The following is a 16,046-nucleotide window of genomic DNA, read 5'->3' as shown; positions in this document are numbered from 1 at the left end:
TATACTATTCCAGCACTTATTTACTATGGGGCAGGGCTGAATTTCATCTTTGATTGATTATTCGCTCTGAAAGAGATGCGTCAGTATTAGTTAAGAGTTGCTGATATCCTCTTACTGGAAAATGGAATGTCGGTGGTTGGACTGTGACATGTAGAAGTAGACCTTTAGAAACCACTTTGCACAAGCCCTTCAAGTCTGCATTTTAATCACCGTCATTCTTGGGTCGAAAAAAAAAGAAGGTCTCCTAGGCAGCAACATGCTTGAGTTTAATGTTTGGTCTCATTTGGTTCTGGCGCATTGGATTGAATAATTTTTGAGAATAAATAAAAATATGAAATCATCCGACTGATTTCACCATTTTTTTAGAAGAACTGCATATTGGCAAAAGCTTCTCTCATTACTGGGGGATCTAGGTCAGTGTCATTATTTGACTGATAAAATGTCCAGAGAAAATACAGAAAAAGTATGTAAGATTAATGATGATGGGTCCTGATTCAAACACAGGTTCCTCGGGACTTAACGAAAGCCGTCTCGTTATTTCTTCTGTATATTAGAGTAAAAGTAACTGGGGTGAAAACACTATATATCGTCTACATATCGTAAGACGTACAAATGTGATCAGTTACACAATTCTCATGTAATGGAAACCTTGTATTTTGTTTCTGGGGCAACAAGACAAGACTGATCATAGAAAATGAGAGTGGCCTGTGTTCCATAACTAATGTTAACAAAAGGCCAATAAAGAGACAATGAAAACTTTAAAACTAATGACTTTTTGACGATGAGGAAGAGAGTGGAGGGCCTGTACTCACCCACAATCCCAAAAGCTGAAACAGCCCTGGACAGACCCGAGGAACCCTTTTGGCCAATTTTGGTGCGGTTTCCAAGGTCCAGGCGGCCCAGCAGTTCCCGAAGCTCTTGCTGGTTGTACACATGCTGCGAACAAATACACACACACAGATCTGGTATATTTATACTGTGCATGCATACAGCTGTCAGCAGGGTCGCCTTATTCATTTATGTGCACAGTTTCCACATTGTTCATTTTACCTTTCAGAGCAACAGGAGAACAGTGGTTATGATGTTTTTTTCTGTCAAAGCTAATTTCCACTAATAACTTTACCCAAAGCCAGGGAGACTTGTACACTGTGCAATCATAAACAAATGGCTAAAAGGCATTGTTTAATAGATTGCTCTAAGTTTCCTGCAAAGGGGTTTGGATTAATCCTCAATAAGGCGATTAAGCCAAAAATTGATTAGCTGCTGTTCACATTAGCTCAGCAATGTTGGAATGAAAAAACTCCGACAGTGGTTTTTATCATTGCGTTTGAAAGAGCAAATACATACAGACAAAAAACAATGCAAATGCAAACTAGTTACCTGCACGGGCAATTTCTGAATTCATATTATAGATTTCATGTCCTCTGCAATATATAACAACGTATTTGTGTGGACATTTACCATTTATTTGTGGAATTACATGCTTCCAACTGTAAAATACATAAATGTAAAAGATCCCCACTCATCTCAGAAATAATAAGAGATTCAATGGCATTATATTTCTTTAAGCTTGTGTCATCTTATAAATTACTACGCGACGCCAATCAGATTAACATGGTTTACAGAGGTCAGTGCAATATCTGAAGGAATGGGAGCGTGGGGTGATGAATATTTACTCATGGATGCTTCTTAATAACACATAAACACATCATAATCATAATCACCAGCAACACAAACAAACAAATCAACTTCCAGCTCATAGATCCTGGAAATGAGCAGCGGTGAAGAAAAAGAGTTACACTCAGCACTCATCAGCTAAGCTGTCATCCACAATACACTTGGGACAAGCTGAGTGATTGTACAATTTCCCCCGCAGGCGTACTGTACTGTATTACATAAGCATATATATTTGCACTGTACCAGAGACTCTGCTCACCTTATCGTCTATTATGGCCAGATCCTTGGGTTCTGTGCGGTCGATCTTCAGGACTCGGTGTTTGGTCTGTGCCTGATTGCTCCCCACCAAAAAGTACCTCTGGAAAGAAAAATAAAGTCATGAATGCTTAAAGGCTGTAATGCATTTGGTACAGATTATCACGGGGGCATTTGCAATGAATACTACACAGCAGTGCGGATGAAGATTTTAAAAAATTACATGTGTGATAATATTTTACTTAATACTTTCTCATATAGTACATACACCTCAGTCTTATTCTCAAACTTTGACAAAACAAAATACTGTAGAATTTACAGAAAAATTCTAAAAGTCTATAGCCATTTTAAAGTCCCCCCCCCCACTCCCACTTTCGATGGGCCTTTTTTTCTCATAATGTGCAACATGTTCTCTTCATACTAAGTCGCCCAACTCCAACTGAATGTATCAGAAACCTGTGAAATGATACATAAAAGGAATTCAGGCCAGATTCACATCATATAGGCAGTATTATATGAATTAGAAGTGGAATTAGAGTAGATACAGTTTGGGGTGCATGAGGGAACAGCACAGAATTGATCGTAAGGCTATATTCTAATGTTCCCTGTTAAGATTGTGTCTTCACTTTTCATATGTTCCTTTCAAGTCATTATTTTTTAAGATGGCCAAAAGAGTGTTAAATTGGAACATTGTGTATCAGTACAGTCTGTTAAAGCCATTTTGTCCTGTTCCCAGTGTCCAATGGAGCTCTCTTTGTCCACAATAGTTATAGAGAGTATTTATCCACTGTTCAGTCTAATGGGCTGACAGATGCTCAATAAGAATTTGTGATAACTCAGCTGTGACAAATAGTTTCCTGTCATATTTTCTATGTTTGTTACTTGTGATGTCAGCCATTAATCCCAATTCAACACGGCCATAAAATTAGTTATTTAAGTAAGTAGTAAAAACATAAATACATTGGCAAAAAAAAAAATTTGATTCATAGCAACTTGTCCTCCTAGTGCGAAATTTACCAAAAGAGAACAAGCCTTATAAAACCTAAACAAATATTTAAGTAATGTCTAGTGAGAAGTAATATTCTGACTGTCTAGAGAGCTGTGATGGAAATACATATAACTGAGGTGGTTATGGTAAATCCAAGCAGAACAATGTAAACTGTACTTGGAGCAGCAAGTCATCACAAACACTTTTGCTGCCATCTAGTGTTTGCTAACAAGCACACGAAATCATACAGGAGCTTTCCATCCTCATGTTCACATAGATTTTATTACTATCCCGCAGGGAGATGGGCTCGTAAATTGCAACAGTTTGAAAACCCAGGCTGGCTGTGAATATTATTTTCATTGTTGTATGTCCTGAGCAGATTTTTCTGCCACAGTGTCCTTAATAAGGTGCAGTTTCCAGCCCTAGTTTGTAGATACAGGTTGCAAATATAGGGAACTGTAGGAATATAAAACAGTTAGCATCTTCAATTAGCTTTCCTTTAGTTCAAAGACGTGTGAAAAATAAAACCAGTGACTAATTTCAACTGTATCTAAACCTAATCAGTACTTTAACTTGTGTACTAGGAAAAGCATCAGGACAACAAGATTCTTTTCATCAACATCCATTAATCATTCCCTGGGAAAACAGTGAAGTGTCAATTGCACCAAAATCGAATGGGTTCTTCCCTGACCCATACCACGTCACAAGTTTCGTGGAAATTCATAAAGTAGTTTTTGCGTAATGTGTTTAACGAACATAAAAACCTACAATGAAACGGACAAGGGTGAAAACGTGATCCAATTGATGGTCTTCATGATCTTCAATAGTACTATAACAAAGGTTCACCACACAGTACGTTGATGTAATTCTTATGCATAAGCACTTTAAGATGTATTACACATGCAATTGTTTTGAATGTTCTACTCTGGGATTTGTGACATGTTTCACTGTTTAAATCAAAATGGTGTCTTGAACTATAAACTTGAAGAAAATCATTATCTGAAAGTTATTTTGATAATCATTGGTATCAACGGATGTTATGATGATAACATGTTGGGCCACATAGCCCAGACCTGGTGCTTGCACCCTACGACGGTGTAACCCATGCACAGACTGACCACCGCTGTAGGGAGTCGTGATGATATGCAGTGACAATAACAGAATGAATATCGTGTGACACGTACAGCTCTGGTTTCATACAGGACCATCCTCTGGATCCCACTGATGAACGCCGCCGACGGAGGCATTTTTATTCCTGTTTACCCCAAACAGTCAAAGAGAATCCAGCACAGACAACAGGGGGGGGGGGGGCTGCAGAGCGAATGAAGACACAACGTGTTATTCACCACATCATAAAACAATAGACACACCAGCTCACCCCTGATACTTGAAGCTAGTGTGCATGAAACTTTATTTACTTTCAGCATTCCCCCAGCACTCACCATACACTTAGCTAGCTAGCTAACTAGCTGCGTTAGCCACAAATCGCCTCCAGTGATGACAGTGATCATTTCCTCCGTCCGAACACCAACATTGAACGTGCACTGAATACTCACTTATGTGTAATATATGTCTATATCCGTATTTATAAATACGTGAGTAAGCCGTCTATGGGACTTCACCGAGCATACGGGAGCATGCAGGGGGAACTTGTTGTTGTCAGGTGACTGTCATGAATCCCGTCAGCTGATACGGTGCCTCGCAGAGTCAAAACGATGGACGTAAAATGCGATTGAGGAATCGGACGCAGTCAAAACTTTCACACGGAGTTAACAACAACATGTGTTGATTAGTTTAATCTTCTAAGAATAAACTTGTAAACTTACTCTTAACCCATAGAGATGCTAGCTCGAACTAGCCACAGACACAGGCTACAACCTGGAACGCCCCCCCCTCTCTCGCTTTAGTTTGTCAGTTGCTATGGAAACCGTATCCGGTGACAGCTAGCTGAAAGGTTGGCGTGGTTAGCACGGGCTAAAGAAACGATGACAAAAAGTTTAAACTCGCAGAAAATGGATAAAGGAATAACTCAAAGCAACGGTGAATAATGTCCCATTGAGATATATCAACTGTAGCTAGGTACTTGAATCTGCTCCATATTTACTTCACTGTTTATGACTTTTCATTTCCTCACTGTTTAATCAGCTCGCGTGGATTTCGTGGACAACTTGATAGAAGATGAAGCGGAGAGAGAGACGCTTCTTTCCAAGCCCGCCTGCTTCATCGTAGTTGGAAAACCGGTAACTGGATATTTTTAACACACTCTCCACATTAGACATTGTTTTCCAACATGCATGCTTCATTCAAAGAGTCTCAAACATGGTGATGTCGTTTTTTGAAATAAGATACAGGAGATTTAATATAATCAATAAAGTCTTTATTACAATCTCACCACGTCACAGTGACCACATATACTCTTCATGTGGAGCTATTTTAATTTACAGATATTAACAATAACATCAGTAAATCCAACAATCTATCATCTCACCATGTAGTGTCTTCTCTATCTGTCTTTACAAGTATTGTAATGTCTTTGAGAGTCCACTAATATAATGCAAATCAAGTGATAAATAATTATCTAACTAAATTAACAAAAAGACATAAACCATTAAGCTTTCTACAACATCAACCAAGCGCTGGTTATATTTTCTCTCTACTCATATGTTGATGTCATTTTATGTTGCAGGGTATTGGCAAATCCACTTTGGCCAAAAACATTGCAGAGTCCTGGAAGTGTATCTTGATTGATGGTAAATACCTTCTTTTTTCTTTTTTTTTTACCAACAATGTCTATGCACGTCATTAATGGCATTTCTCATCTGCTTGTACAATATTTCAGATACAGATGTGCTCAACACACACATACAAAATAGAACAAAGGAAGGTTTAGAGGTGAGTAGTAAATTCTCCATCATCGTACAGGACAGTTAACCTTTCCTTAATTTCACATATGTTTGCATCACCATTAAGGGTTAAAGTTGCCTTGTCTGCTGTTTTAGCTCTTAGATATCTTATCTGAGGGGAGGATTTTACCACAAGACAAGGTGCTGCAGCTGATTCTTGACAGGCTCGACTCACCAGATGTGGAGCACTATGGTAAATAACTTATTTGGAGTGTATTTAATCAGGTCCAGTACAGTACAGTGATCATGCACGTGAATACGGCTCAATGTGTTGTGATGCAGGATATGTGCTGAGCTGCCTGCCGTTCATGTCTGAGGAGTGTCTGACGATTCCTGAGCAGGTTGCACTGATCAAGAACCTCAAGCTGACACCTGATTTCATCATTAATATCAAGGTTAGCATCACATCCTCTGCATATGCATTGCATCTTTTTTCAGTTTTTATGAATTCACACAGCAACTTATTAATTTCTTCAAGTGAGAAGTATCTGTATCAGTATGTGTCATTGGATTAATTATGAATGCTACACCCGTCCTGTACCAGTGTGCAGACAAGGACCTGGCCCAGAGGCTCTCAGGTCTGAAGCAGTACTCAGAGACAGGGCAGCTATTCACCAGGGACCAGTGGCAGCGTGAAGATGTGTACATCAAGAAGAGAGAGAGCATGGATGAGGAAATGGAGGATGAAGAGGAGCAGGTATAGATCCAAGGCCAAACACCTTGAACACCTTTACTGCAATCCCCCGTTTTTATGTATTTGGACCCAGTAAATTGTCTCTATTTCTCTATCTAAAAGGGTTAATTTTGTCTGCAGGCTGCTGGAGAGAGACTCCAAAGGGATGTTATTGACCAGATGGTGTGGGCGCCAGAGAATTTAACCCGAAATGCTTTAATTAGAATCAACATGTACAAGGATACAGTGCTTAAACCACTGGAGGTGAGTTACCAGGGGCTGAAGCTAACTACAGTTGTATTTGGACTCTTTGGGCAGTCATATGATAATTAGTGGATTGCACTAATAATGCACAGATGGAGCAGCAAAACAATACAGCCCATTAGCCTCAAACCCAGTTTACTGTGATGTTGTGTTCTAAATCAATTTATATGATCGTTTAAAACTACTTACAAGAGTAAAAACATTCTTTCAGGACTACATGGCAGCCCACAACCCCCTCTACCGGATGGAGCTGGATGGAAACAACACACCTGAAGAGCTTCACTCCGTAAAGACATATTCTATACAAAAATAAGTATAACTGTACCTGTTAAACCACCTGTGTTCTGTTGGCTGACATTTGCTTGTTTATTGTTTTGTCTGTAGTATGTAATGTCCCGTCTTGGATCATTGGGTATTAAACGTGTCTCCATTCCCATCCTCCTCCACCAAGCTGATGAAGACTTGCCAGAAGAGGCTGATACGGTCAGACATTAATGAACCTATTTTACTTGATACTTAGGTCATACTTAGGCTTGAGTTTTTTTAATGATGTCTTCTTCTGAATCCACTTCTGATTCAACTAGAAGTAGTTTAAACCAGAGTTCATCTCTTTTCCAGGAAGAACTTCTGAGACATATGTCCTCCACCAATCCGGTGGCCCCTGGCTTCAGGTGGAGAAGGAGCCGCTGGGGCCAAACCTGCCCTGTCGCTCTGAAGGAGGGCCGGGTTGTTCCTGGCCAACCTGAGCTATCTGTCAGGTGAGTCAAGAATATATCCAGTATTTTACAGTGAGATTGTGAAAAACAGCCGACTGACTCTCATGTTAACCCCTGTTCAGCTTCCAGGACAAACTGTACATCCTCTCATCTCAGGAGGCCTACCAGAAGTTTGTCACAAACCCCAGACGTTACTTACTCCCTCCAATGCCCAGGCCCCCTTGCAAGGTTTCTATCGTTGGACCCCCTCAGTCAGGAAAGAGCACCTTATGTAAGCTTCTAGCGCAGCACTACAATGCATTGGTGCTTGACAAGGAGGAACTGGTGCAGCCAATTCTGGCCAAGATTGAACAGGAGAGGCTTGACAAAATCAAAGAGGAGACTACACAGCTCGCTATAGAGCGAATCAAGAAGATGGAGGAGGATGGCAGAGAGAACTCGGGCAAGTTGAGCTTTGTATATGATTATTATGTTCACCTGGTTAGTTATATTGTTTTGTCTGGAACAAAAACAGATGCAACCTGATAGATTTTTGTAAATAATTGTAGCTGAGTAACTTTTCTACTTATATACTACATATATTAACATTTTATACTGTGGATATGTGGATTGTTCTGTCAGATTTGAATTAATCTTATGATATTTTATTTCATCAGATGACAGCAGTTCTGTAGAAGGTAAGATTTTAATATACTGCTGTATTCTCTCTTACACAAACACACATGCATACAGACAAAGAGACGTGGATAAATTGTCCTTTTTTCAGTCTTGTGCTGATACTATGACAGGTATTTACTATTTAATATTTGTGTGCTTATGTTTTCTGTTATTCTTAGTTACAGAGGATCATCCACAAGTTAAAGCCATGGTGCTTGGTGTAATGGAGGAAGCCAAACAACATAGCGTATCCCCTGTTGCTCTGCAAGCTGAGGTATTGGAGAAGCGTATAAAAGAGGTAAGTCTAAGATCTAAAACATGACACTTTCTTTTTATATTTGTTAGAAAACATTGGCTGTATTTTACAGAAATGATATGCTAATGAGGTTGATGTTACAGATTGAGGAGGCAGATGAAGATGCGGAGGTCAAAACCGGATGGGTGCTTGACAACTTTCCCAGCAACCTCTCCCAGATGGATTTGTTACATCAAGGTGAAATCCTGCCAGACATCATCTTTTGTCTCAAAGACAGCGTTGGACACAAAGGTAAACAAAAACAAATTGTTGCATTAAATATGTAGACTTCTGTCAGGGTTCATGCATCGTTGCAATTCAACAGTTTTGGAGAGAATGTATGAGAGGAACAAGGAGAGAGTGGACGAGGCAGTGAGGAACAGGATGCAAGACGAACAGTCTGCAAAGGATGAACAGCTCTTGTAAGTTTATATAAAATGATGCTGTGACATTTCGTCACTTTTTCATTTGTTATATCTGCGCAGGACTGATTATGCTGTTTATGGTGCTTTCATTTTCTCCATTTTAGGAACAAAAAGGAAAACGACTCAGAGATGCATTCAAATCTAGAGGCAGTCATTGAAGAAAAGGATGGTATGTAAAATCTGTCAGTGTATAACTGAATTCACATATTGTTCAGAAGCCTGTTATGAAGCCTGTTGTTCAGAAGCCTGTTATGATAGCATTGTTGTTGTTGAATTGATTTTCTTTGCAGAAAATCCTGAGCAATCTGACGCCCTCAGCCCTGCGCACCTTGACGTGATCAAACAGGAAGGTGAGACATTTTATGAAATGCTCTTGCTTTTCTAGATCACTGCCATATAGGAGAGGGAAACTAAATGTGACTCATCCCCCCCTTCTCCCTCTGTTGCTCAAGCTGTGACACTACCTGATCACTGGGAGCTGGGTTATCCAGACGGCCCAGAGATGAAGGACTACAAACTGCAACTCCGGCAGTTTGTGTCTGAATGGGAGCAAATGGAGTCTGCTCTAACTGCTGCCCACTCCGTACTGGAGATTGATGGAAAAAGCCCAGAGGACCTGCTTCAAGAGATAGTCCTTCACATGGAGAGTAAGTGTGTTCATTCTCAACGCATCAATTACATACAGTAAAAATGGGTATTTAATGTTTGTCCTTTAAGAGCTACTGAAGATTTCTGTTATATATTCCACACTAACATTTCCTGATTATTTCTACAATCTCTATGACATTCAAAAGCACAAATACCAAAGATTTTTTTAAAAATGATAATAGAAAAAGAATGATCTCCAAGACAACTTTCAGCCCAAAAAAAAGAAAGTAAAAAAATACCCTCAGTCTGTGTTTTCCTCATCTTTAGAGCCCTTCAAGTATGTTCCCTGGGAGCTGTCACAGCTGGACCTGGATGAGGAGGAAGATGATATCGAGGCCTTAGCTGAGCTGGAGAGAGTTGATTTAGACAGCAGTGACAATGGCGTGGCAGATGATGAGGTTTCTAACTTTAAACCCATAATCAGCTATTTTAATGCTGATTTAATATTTACAATATAAACAAACCTTAAACTGCATCTCATCCCTCTCAATGAAACCAGGGGGACACAACACCTAAGAGATTATTAGGTGATACTCTTCATTTCTGTCCTGTGGCCTTTAAAAACCAAAACATCCTGTGGCCCTGTACGGACGAGATTGCAGCCAAATACCGGGAGAAGATCTTCTACTTCTCCCGCACAGAAGCGAGAGACACCTTCCTTCAAAACCCAACCCAATTTGTTGCAAAAACTGAGCCTCTCAAGGTACAATCCAATATGAAACGAGAAAGATAATGTGTATAGTAAACAAACATTATGATTATAATTAATAATGACATATTTCTATCCAAGCCTCCTGCCCTTCGGATCCTTTCCCTCGGTACCCGAGGGTCAGGAAAGACCTCTCATGGTGAGTGGCTCGCCCGGCAGCTTGGCCTCTTCCATATTCAGTTCAGGGAGCAGCTCCAAATGCTCATCATGGCCAAGACAAAGAAGCGGGTGCCTTATGCAGATGAAGTAGAGTCCTCTGACGAGTCTCTGGAGGACCTGGTCACCCTGATAAAGGAAGCCAGGGGGGAGGCTGGAGAAGAGGAGGTGGAGGATACCACTGACGATGACATGGAGGTCAGCATCAACAAACCTTTTCTGTTGCAAGCTTTCAACCATCAAACTAGTTTCTGATTAGATGCAACAGTTGATGAATAAGAATATTTTCTGCCACAGAATTATTCTGCATTTGCTTTTGTGCGTCTACAACAGGAAGTAGAACTGACTGCTGAGGAAATATCCGTCAAAGCCTACTTATCTGATGGCGATCCACTGACTCCACAGATCCTGGACATGGTTATTGCACCATTCTGGAAACAAGAACCATACATGTACACAGACAGAGACACACATAATTCTAACCCGACTATTTATCCTTTTTAACTGAATTAGATGAGAAGACTGGAACCACTGTAATATCTGCACACTAAAAATGAAGTTCAGCAAACAACTTACCTTAAAGCTCAATTAGCTTAACATGAAACTTACTTATGTTAGCATACAGACTGGAAACAGATGACTAAAGCTAGCCTCTTCTAAAGGTAACAAAATTCACCTAAACTTACCTGTAACCACCCCAGGTGTTTATTTAATATACACAATCGCCCTGTTTCTACCAGGAATAGCGTTCAAGCATCAATCTTCTCATCTAATTTGGCAAGAAGCAAAGTAACATGCAAAGTATTTTCTGATCAGAACATTCTCTCTTGCAGGTCCACAGGTTTTATCTTGGAGGGCTTCCCACATCATTCCGAAGAGGTGCAGTACATGCTGGATCGACAGCTTTTCCCTGACGTCGTAGTAACCATGGAGGTGGATGTCACAGATGTTCAGAAACGTCTGTTGCCGACATACCTGGAGAAGTGGCGTGAGCGCCACGACCATCGTGAAGCACAGCTGAACATTCTTCATGATCTGCGCAAGAAAAACAGGGTAAGCAAGTTGGTAATATAGAAAAGGAAAAGACAAGCACAGCAGTAGATGGCAGTAATTTAGTCTGCTGACTTTATTATGAAGTGTCATCTGCCCTAAGAGGTAGTGTTGATTGTGGGAATTTCTTTGGTACAGGAGGAGAAAATTGTCAGGAGAAGGGCTGAACTCATGGCAGAGACACTGACGGCCGAATCAAAGGTATTTAATCATAGCCGCAGTCATCTCCTCTCCATCACTGGTTAACCATATCTCCTTACTCTGCATCATTTAACCCTGTAGTTTATGTTTCAGGAGGATGAAGAAGACGATGAAGAGGAGGAAGCAGCAGACAACATAGAGGCAATGCTAAAGGAGGAGTTTCCTTTGGAAGAAGACAACGAAGACTCAGAGAACGAGGAGAATGAGGAGACAGCTACCGTGCGGCTGGAGATGGAGATTGAGCAGCGTTTTGTGACAGATGAAAGAGACCTTGCAACTGTAACGGTACAAAGACAGACACACAAACCAATGAAGTCGCTGTTATTTCACGTTCAGGACAAGCTCTTCACTGTAAATGTATTTCAATTGCTCTCATATATTCTGCTTTGTGCTTTTCTATAATCAGGAGCTACTGAGTGAGCAAAACATTCCCAGTATCTCTATCAGTGCATCTCGCAAACCATTCATAGTGAGGAATCAGCTGCTGCAGAAGTTACAGCCTCTGCTGGCTAACAGGGAGTCACTTTTCCAAACATGTCAACCCATCTCATCCACCCTGGCACAGAGGCTGCTGCTCTTTTCATACAAGCTCCACAGTGCCTTTGGATGCTGGGATCCCATAAAGGTCATTTTTCCTAAAACAGTCTCATCATTTGTGAGAGGAGACCTTCTTTTCATTGATAAAAGTTGTAGGAGTTGTGTAACATATTGTCTATCCACTCTTCCCTCTTCCACAGAAATACAAGGAGATAGACTTGATCCAGCCTCTGCAGTGGCCTCTGAATACCACACATCCCCTAATCTTGAATCAGTATGTCTACTTCTTTGAATCTAAGGAGAACCGTAACACATTCATGCTCAACCCTCTGAAGTACCTTAGGCAGCCCAAGCCCTCCCCATCCCTCCCTGTTAAAGTGGCCGTCGTTGGACCACCCAAATCTGGAAAGACCACTGGTAAGACTCACAACAACTGCAAAATAATCAAAAATGCTTATCTTTCCCTTTTCTCTTATATTTTTGGTCTTCATTCTTCTCTTATATCTTTCCAGTAGCGCAGAGCTTTGCTCAGAAGTATGGCTTGGCGCGGCTGTCCATTGGCAGAGCTATGCGTATGGTGCTTGAAACTCAGGAACACACAGATCTGGCTGTCCAGTTGAGACAGCTTCTCTCCCAGGGCCTTGTTGTGCCTGATGAACTGGCCATTCAGTGTCTGGAGGTGGTTCTCCTGAGCTCAGTCTGCAGCACCCGAGGGTAAGAGGTTTTTGTGTTTGAAGGTGAACACTAAAATCTTGGTTATAAAAATGACCCTGAACAGGCTTGAGGATGTGTTTGAATACTATATTTACTTATTTGGAACTCCAGGTATGTTTTGGACGGCTTTCCGATGACACTTAAGCAGGCGGAGCTCATGGCTTCTCGGAGCATCATCCCCATGATAGTAATTGAGCTTAAGCTGGACACAGTGGAGGTGCTAAGAAGAGGTCACATGGACAAGATAAAACTCAACAAGTGAGAAAACTTTAACATAGGAATGATATGCAGAAATCATAAGCTTTCAAAGTTGTCATAAAATGTATCCTATCTCCCCTCTTCCCTCTCATTTTAGGCCTCACCTGATGCATGACAGCTCTGAGATACTTCACATTCGTACCTCCCATTACAAGCAAGAGGTGGAGCAGGTGAAGAAATATTTCCATCAACAATATCAGAACTGGATTGTGCTTGATGGCTTTAAGAGCAAATGGTGGATCTGGTGCAGGATTGTAAAGGAAGTCTGTATCAGCATGGCATACATCCACAGCTTCCTGGAGAGGACACTCAGCGGTACGTACTACTAGCTTAACCAGACATCAGCCCTACAGGATTGTTTGCACCTGAAGTTAATTCAAATTGAAAACATTGTTTGTCAAGGGGATGCATTTTACTCTTGCAAATAAAAACTTGTAAAAAATGTTGCTTCAAATACCAACTCATGACAAACACAAGCAAATAAAGGGGAAACATGTTTTAAAAAAGAGAGGAATTGATTAAAAAATATGAATAAAAAGTGAATAAACGATTCAATTAAATCTAAATCACACATATGATGACAAATTTTGCAGGTAAAGCTGCCTGCATCAACAGGATGTGCATCACACCCCAGGAGCTGCAACATCGCCTTGGAGAGTTTGGCCGTTACTGCCCAGTCTGCTTGGCTCTATATAAACACCTGGTGGACTGCTCAGAATTTGTATGTTTGACTCATGCGGCTGAGTACAGAGGACGGTTTTACAGGATGTGTGGCAAAGAGCATTTAGAGGTCAGTGTGGTTTAGGAAACCTACACACAGATATGAAGTAAATCAAAAATAAAATGTAACTGAAATATAAATATGAAGTTTATGTAATATAATCTCTCGACCACAGAAGTTCCTGTCCACTCCAGATCAATTTGTGACTCCGAGCTGCCCACACGCTCTCCCACAACCCAGCCTGCTGCCAAGAAAACTCAGTGGGATTCAGGTGAAGAACAGGTTCCCACAGCAAGTTGAGATGAGGGGCTTTTGTCCTGTCACTTACCTGTGTGGAAAGCAAAGGTACAGTATTCACTTTCATGAAGTTCAAATCCGTCTATCTGAGAACACATTCAGAAATCTGTTGGGTCAGCAGTGTCTGCAACCTACAGAGATTCACAATACATGTCAACACGAACTAAACAAATATCTCAAGAAGACTTAATCAATGTCATGTGTCTTCTTTCTGCCCTCTTTAGTATGTTTGATATTTTCTATTCATGGAAGTCTTATGTGTTCTCAGGTATGAAGCCCTGGTTCAAGGAAAGATGGAGTACGCAGTGGAATACAGAGAACGTCTCTATGTTTTCAGGTCGAACCAGGAACAGGACATGTTTTTGAGGTGTGGCACTATTCTCTTTGCAGATTTCAGAAACGTGTCAGTCACCTATGTTTTCTTCTTACAATGTTGTTCAACTGTACAAATCAATGCATAAGACTTCCGATGGGTCTTCCTTCTACTGCCTTTAAAACAAAGATGACAGTGAAACATAATTTTGCATTTGGAAAGTTTGGTTAATTAACCAAAACTTGATTCACATATTTTCTATCAAGGAGTCCTGAAACATACTGGGACCAGAGGCTGCCCGTTAAAGTCCCTCCTCTTTGTGAGCCTGTATCCCTCACTGCCATTCCAACGTTGGGTTACCTGGAACAGGTCAAACACACTTAAATAAATATGCAGAGATTCAATGTCCAAATTTGTTAAAGATGCATTTCTGAAGTGTTTCTTAGAGATATCTGCATTGTTTTGATTAAAATCTGTATTTTTTAGGGTGTGGCAGTAGCAGTCATTAAGGCCATGACAGCTGTTGGTTGTCTCAAACCAAAGTATCCCTTCATCAGTATAGAAAGATCAGCACTACTCTATCTGGCCTTCTATCTGAAAGGTAAACAAGATTCAAGGTTGACACTGAATTAGAAAATTAGTAAAGATGATATTGAAACTGCTGTTGCTAATAATTCTCATATTTATACAGCTTTCAACCAAAAGACCGCGGACTACATTCGCCAGAAGTACAAAAAGAAGCTGGCGATGTTTGAAGAGAGCTGCGCCCTCATCCCCTACCTGAGCTCAACAATGAGAGGGAACTACAGGCCACCCAGTGAACGTCCCATTGACTTTGAGTTCAAACTGAACAGGTTCCTGGCTTTGGAAGACTAAGAGCGCACTGCTTACTGTAGCTGTGCCTGTTTGTTTTTTTTCCCTTTTGATGTGTGTGGCAATAAATAATTTGAAACACATTTTTTGGAGTTTGTTTTAACAATCAGAGACTTTTTATTTGATTGGTTAATTCAACTGAGAGTTGGGACAGCTTTATCAGGAAGGTATATGTTGGAAAATGGTACTCCTCAGGGCAGTGTCATTAGTCCAATATTGTTTTCCATTATGATTAATGATGTTTTATCTCAAAATCAGGGTGATATTTGGCGGTCGGTCTTTGCTGATGATGGAGCCTTGTGGAAAAGGCAATTAATGTGGTAGAAAAATGGTCATAATCATGGGGCTTCAAATTCTCAGCGGAAAAAAACTAAATTTTCTTCACTGCCTTTTATCTTTGTGTTTGATCTGATTGATTTGATTTGTGTCCTTTATGTCCCTTTGTATTTCATTGTGCCTTTTATCTTTATGTCTGATTGTTTTGTGAAGGACTTCACAACCATGTTTTTTGCACCCGCCAATAAACCGAACTAATAAGAAGAAGCAGAAGAAGACAATTTGCCACCTGCTAATGAACTGAACAAAGAAGAAGAACTATTATTCTAGAAGTTTAAACTAGCTAAAAATGGATAAAGGAACGATTGAAAGCTACGGTAAATAAACATCTTTTAAAATATAAATAAAAACTGACATTGATATGGTCATTTAATTCAATG

At 40.4% G+C, this 16,046-nt stretch overlaps 2 protein-coding genes across 4 annotated transcripts in view; one reads left to right on the top strand and one right to left on the bottom strand.

Moving 5' to 3' along the window:
- The window catches only part of fig4a (FIG4 phosphoinositide 5-phosphatase a), a 36,175-nt gene extending 31,552 nt beyond the window's left edge, over window positions 1–4,623 (bottom strand). Inside the window, exons 1-4 of one of the 3 annotated variants that reach the window (XR_004694254.2) lie at window positions 4,363–4,623; window positions 4,105–4,225; window positions 1,937–2,035; window positions 813–936 (exon numbers count right to left, since the gene is read on the bottom strand). Coding sequence is in view for 2 of the 3 variants with exons in the window: in XM_035143630.2 (XP_034999521.1) it covers window positions 813–936; window positions 1,937–2,035; window positions 4,105–4,167 (286 nt within the window). In the remaining variant the exon portion in view is untranslated. Of the gene's footprint in view, window positions 1–812; window positions 937–1,936; window positions 2,036–4,104; window positions 4,232–4,362 lie in introns of all 3 variants that reach the window. The other 2 variants (XM_035143630.2, XM_035143629.2) reach the window with 2 other exon arrangements.
- Window positions 4,624–4,658: 35 nt separating this feature from the next.
- On the top strand, window positions 4,659–15,387 carry ak9 (adenylate kinase 9). The gene is made up of 37 exons (XM_035143625.2): window positions 4,659–4,960; window positions 5,066–5,160; window positions 5,607–5,670; window positions 5,760–5,812; window positions 5,920–6,016; window positions 6,106–6,218; window positions 6,368–6,520; window positions 6,638–6,760; window positions 6,972–7,046; window positions 7,145–7,243; window positions 7,379–7,518; window positions 7,599–7,918; window positions 8,133–8,153; window positions 8,313–8,431; window positions 8,533–8,680; window positions 8,754–8,850; window positions 8,958–9,022; window positions 9,144–9,203; window positions 9,306–9,500; window positions 9,769–9,899; window positions 10,001–10,204; window positions 10,292–10,564; window positions 10,700–10,818; window positions 11,200–11,419; window positions 11,555–11,617; window positions 11,711–11,902; window positions 12,024–12,242; window positions 12,355–12,571; window positions 12,667–12,868; window positions 12,980–13,126; window positions 13,224–13,441; window positions 13,720–13,916; window positions 14,023–14,192; window positions 14,413–14,511; window positions 14,724–14,826; window positions 14,944–15,058; window positions 15,149–15,387. Exons 1-37 carry the CDS (start codon window positions 4,906–4,908, stop codon window positions 15,331–15,333), a joined length of 5,166 nt encoding a protein of 1,721 aa, XP_034999516.2. The 5' UTR covers window positions 4,659–4,905; the 3' UTR covers window positions 15,334–15,387.
- The last annotated feature ends 659 nt before the right edge of the window (window positions 15,388–16,046 follow it).

The sequence above is a fragment of the Hippoglossus stenolepis genome, chromosome 20 (genome assembly GCF_022539355.2).
Source record: "Hippoglossus stenolepis isolate QCI-W04-F060 chromosome 20, HSTE1.2, whole genome shotgun sequence".
In the NCBI taxonomy this organism is placed as follows: Eukaryota; Metazoa; Chordata; class Actinopteri; order Pleuronectiformes; family Pleuronectidae; genus Hippoglossus; species Hippoglossus stenolepis.
Note: the sequence above shows the minus strand (reverse complement) of the source record. Positions and strands in the feature narration are given on the sequence as shown.

Coding starts and splice junctions, on each gene's coding strand:
- ak9 (XM_035143625.2), top strand. CDS start 4,906: ATGACAAAAAGTTTAAACTCGCAGAAAATGGATAAAGGAATAACTCAA. Junction 5,813..5,919: donor GAACAAAGGAAGGTTTAGAG/GTGAGTAGTAAA, acceptor CTGCTGTTTTAG/CTCTTAGATATCTTATCTGA. Junction 12,869..12,979: donor TCAGTCTGCAGCACCCGAGG/GTAAGAGGTTTT, acceptor TTGGAACTCCAG/GTATGTTTTGGACGGCTTTC.